Source organism: Protomyctophum bolini, assembly GCF_963924005.1.
Source record: "Protomyctophum bolini genome assembly, chromosome: 21".
Lineage (NCBI taxonomy): Eukaryota > Metazoa > Chordata > Actinopteri > Myctophiformes > Myctophidae > Protomyctophum > Protomyctophum bolini.
In genome coordinates this window covers 839045-843985 of record NC_137882.1, presented here as the reverse complement: position 1 = coordinate 843985, position 4941 = coordinate 839045, and the positions used below count along the sequence as shown (strand labels likewise).

The following is a 4941-nucleotide window of genomic DNA, read 5'->3' as shown; positions in this document are numbered from 1 at the left end:
GTGTGTGTGTGTGTGTGTGTGTGTGTGTGTGTGTGTGTGTGTGTGTGTGTGTGTGCGTGTGCTGTGTGTGTGTGCGTGCACACAAGGATGTTTGCCAGACGTTCCATGCTGTGCGAGGTGGCCGCAACATTGCTTTATGGGCATTTGTAGTTGTGTAGTTCTATTGCATTTTGGGTAGTGTAGTTCTGTAGTCCTGCTGTGATTGTGAATAAATACTTCATATAATACTTAGGGATGCACCGAAATTGAAATTCTTGGCCGAATACCGAATATAGGAAACAGTTGGCCGAAAACCGAATACCGAATATCCGAATATGATTAATATTATACATATTTTTTCCTACCATTGCTGTCATGGCCGTACCTTAAAGCTACCTGATTTATGGCAAAATAAAATGGTTATGGCAAAACTTAACTTAAATAATAATCACTAATATGGGTCCATAAAACATTTATTCAGCTCTTTGAATGCATTAATTGCATTTACCACTATTCGGTGATATATTTTCTGCCTATTCGGGCCGAAACCGAATAGGCCTAAAATGAATTTTTAGCCATTTTCTGCCGAACATTTTCTGCGGCTGAATCACTAGCATCACTAGTTAAAATAGTATGTTTATACAGAGTAAGTACAGAATAAATAATCTCTCAATCACCGGGTAATGACTGTGACACAGTCCTGTATCTGAAAGGTCAGAAGGTCAGTCCTTGCAACCACAATGTTTCCAGCCAGACAGGTCTAGTCCAGAATGCCACTTAAGCACTATATATACTTTGTTGTACAACAAATAGCAAAGATTTGTGACCTACAAGCTTGTAGATGTTTGGAAAATTTGAAAGATTTAGAAAGCTTTTGTTTGCCTATAATGCCATGTTGAAAGTGGTTATCACTTAACATACCTACACCCGCACAGTATCATTGGTATGAAGTGTAACTGAATATCGCTGTTTTAGTATCCCCACTTAACCCATTAACCTGAGTTTGATTCTACAAATGTTATGTTATGGTTATGGCAAAACTTAACTTAAATAATAATCACTATTATGGATCCATAAAACATTATTCAGCTCTTTTGAATGCATTCATTGCATACACTATTCGCGATATATTTTCTGCCTATTGGGGCCGAAACCGAATAGGCCGAAAATGCATTTTTAGCCATTTTCTGCCGAATATTTTCTGCGGCCGAATATTCGGTGCATCACAATACTAAATATAATAAATACTACATATTTTCAGATGGGGGTCGGCGGCCAATTACAGATAATTCTGGGTCCTTGACATGAAATAGTTTGAGAACCACTGATATAGAAACATGAGGTTTTAACCCTGTGAGAACCACTGATATAGAAACATGAGGGTTTTAACACCTGTGAGAACCACTGATATAGAAACATGAGGTTTTAACCCTGTGAGAACCACTGATATAGAAACATGAGGTTTAAACCCTGTGAGAACCACTGATATAGAAACATAGGGTTTTAACCCTGTGAGAACCACTGATATAGAAACATGAGGTTTTAACCCTGTGAGAACCACTGATACAGAAACATGAGGTTTAACCCTGTGAGAACCACTGATATAGAAACATGAGGTTTTAACCCTGTGAGAACCACTGATATAGAAACATGAGGTTTAAACCCTGTGAGAACCACTGATATAGAAAACATGAGGTTTAACCCTGTGAGAACTCCACTGATATAGAAACATGAGGTTTTACCCTGTGAGAACCACTGATATAGAAACATGAGTTTTAACCCTGTGAGAACCACTGATATAGAAACATGAGGTTTTAACCCTGTGAGAACCACTGATACAGAAACATGAGGTTTAACCCTGTGAGAACCACTGATATAGAAACATGAGGTTTAACCCTGTGAGAACCACTGATATAGAAACATGAGGTTTTAACCCTGTGAGAACCACTGATATAGAAACATGAGGTTTTAACCCTGTGAGAACCACTGACATAGAAACATGAGGTTTAACCCTGTGAGAACCACTGATATAGAAACATGAGGTTTTAACCCTGTGAGACACTGATAAGAACATGAGGTTTAACCCTGTGAGAACCACCTGATATAGAAACATGAGGGTTTTAACCCTGTGAGAACCACTGATATAGAAACATGAGGGTTTTAACCCTGTGAGAACCACTGATATAGAAACATGAGGTTTAACCCTGTGAGAACCACTGATATAGAAACATGAGGGTTTAACCCTGTGAGAACCACTGATATAGAAACATGAGGTTAACCCTGTGAGACCACTGATATAGAACATGAGGTTTTACCCTGTGAGAACCACTGACATAGAACATAAGGTTTTAACCCTGTGAACCACTGATATAGAAACATGAGGTTTACCCTGTGAGAACCACTGATATAGAAACATGAGGTTTAAACCTGTGAGAACCACTGATATAGAAACATGAGGTTTAAACCCTGTGAGAACCACTGATATAGAAACATGAGGTTTAACCCTGTGAGAACCACTGATACAGAAACATGAGGTTTAACCCTGTGAGAACCACTGATATAGAAACATGACACATATCAGAAAACTCTCAGGATTCAGAAGGCCTACATTGGGTCCAAGATTTAAGATCCTCCCTGTAGGGAGGTTTTCTTTTTCTTTTTTTTCTACTCACTCTGAACAGAACAGAGCTGTGTTGTGTGTTGTGTGTGTGTGTGTGTGTGTGTGTGTGTGTGTGTGGTGTGTGTGTGTGTTGTGTGTGTGTGTGTGTGTGAGTGTGTGTGTGTGTGTGTGTGTGTGTGTGTGTGTGTGTGTGTGCGTTTCCTGTGCAACTTGGTTCCACAAACAGAACCTAGGGACGCACACTCCAGAATGAACACAACGGGCCCTTTAACACACCGCACGCGCACACACACACACACACACACACACACACATGCACCACACATGCTTTCTCCACTGTGGGTGTATAGGAATTATAATAGGCATTAAAATTAACAGTAAAATCATGGTGTTAATTAACACATTCTTTTATTACAATAAATACTACACTCTTATATTACGGTCGCCCAAAACCATCTGACCACGTCTTACCTTTTAGAGGTAACCGGTACGGTCGCCCCAAAACCATCTGACCCGTCTTACCTTTAGAGTAACCGGTACAGTCGCCCCAAAACCATCTGACCGTCTTACCTTTTAGAGGTAACAGTACGGTCGCCCCAAAACCATCTGACCCGTCTTACCTTTTAGAGGTAACCGTACGGTCGCCCCAAAACCATTTTTTTCCACCGACCTGAGAATAAGGTTAGAAATATAAGTTTATGTTAGGCGTCGTTTTACTGAGGTTAAGTTTACTCACAGGAATAGTGTCGATAATTAAAACAAAAGCGTTGTTTTCTTTTTTGTTTGAAGTTCTGAAGGAAGAGTGGCTGGGATTTGGGGTGGAAGAAGAATCATGATTTCTGACTCCGCTCCAGTTTAGACTTAACTCCACATCTTCCCTCTCTCTCTCTCTACAGACTCCAGGCAGGTAAAGACCGTTACCACGGAAACCATGAAGGACGAACCCGACAACAACAAGGTGAAAGGTGAGAAGGATTTATTCACTAACATAGATTTTTAAAATATAAAAATATATAATATAAATTGGGGGTCCCAGAGATAGACAGACCATTACATTCGTGGATTAATTGATTGATTGATTGATTGATTGATTGAAATATGTATTAACAGTTTGCAGAATTACAGTATACATTTCAAGCACAAACTCAATACAGAGACTGTTAACTGTGAGTGGACGACCCGATTAAGCGTTACACTTGTTTACAACAGGGTCCACCTTGTTCAATTCATCAAAACATTTAGAGACGTACGAATAGACACTTCTATGTAGTTAAAGAACAGAACAGGAATTCATCATATAGGATGCAAAAAGGGGAAAAAATACATATACAGTGAGGGAAAAGGGGGGTAAAAGAAAAAGAAAGACAGAGTGTAGGGCGCCTTGCACACAACACCATGCGTTGATGCCATGTGTGCACATGTGCAGGCACCCATCACCACGGCCATACAAAAACACAGTACAACAGATACAAGAAGGACCGTAGAGTCTCGTAGACTATCACAGTGTGTTGTCCTTGATGGCTGTAAAGTCTCTCTGGATAGGCCCATCTCACAGCCCTTTCCACGCCCCCCTTTCCACGCCCCTTTTCCCCGCCCCCATTCCCACGCCCCTTTTCCACGCCCCCCTTTCCAGACCTAGTGGTGTTGACGTGACGTCACTCCATAAGACATACATTCAGAACACGGTCTTAACACCTTGTTTTCTTCATAATAATAATAATAATATTGGTCTTTTACATTTTGACATGTTGGAAACGTCCTTAAATGGTGCAGAGAAAGCAGGTAGGGATGTGTAGCTCTGGTCCTCGAGTATAAGCTGCGGACCAGAGTTACATCCCTACATGGAGAGGCCTGTGATGATGGGCCTAACGGTTAAGTGCCAGGGACGACAAGGCGTCTTATTGCCGTCTTTGTAATGGATGCCAAGGACGTGAAGACGTCTTGGTTTAAAGAAAAGACCTCTAATGTGGTGTACAGGTGATGACATCATGCACATTACATGGTCATTACATGGTCTAATCTGGTGTACAGGTGATGACATCATGCACATTACATGTACAGGTGATGACATCATGCACATTACATGGTCATTACATGGTCTAATCTGGTGTACAGGTGATGACATCATGCATAACAGAATCACACATTCTTTCTTACTTTATAATGGGCACTAAACTGGTGCCCCGCCAGGTGGCGCTTGAGCGTCTGATAAGTGCCTGTATACGCTGTGTGTCCTGCGCTCTGATTGGCTGCTTCCTCCCACTATAGGGCGGAGCTGTGTAAAGTCCTCTTCCCATACGACGCACAGAACGAAGACGAGCTGTCAATCAAGGAGGGGGAGA

The 4941-nt window shown here is 41.2% G+C and overlaps 1 protein-coding gene across 1 annotated transcript in view; it reads left to right on the top strand.

Moving 5' to 3' along the window:
- sh3kbp1 (SH3-domain kinase binding protein 1) overlaps nt 1-4941 on the top strand; it is a 39492-nt gene that overhangs the window by 24498 nt on the left and 10053 nt on the right. The window contains 3 exon segments of the mRNA XM_080793254.1: nt 3507-3564; nt 4026-4089; nt 4868-4941. The exon segment at nt 4868-4941 is cut by the window's right edge and continues 20 nt beyond it. Of these exon segments, the coding sequence (XP_080649380.1) occupies nt 3507-3564; nt 4026-4089; nt 4868-4941 (196 nt within the window).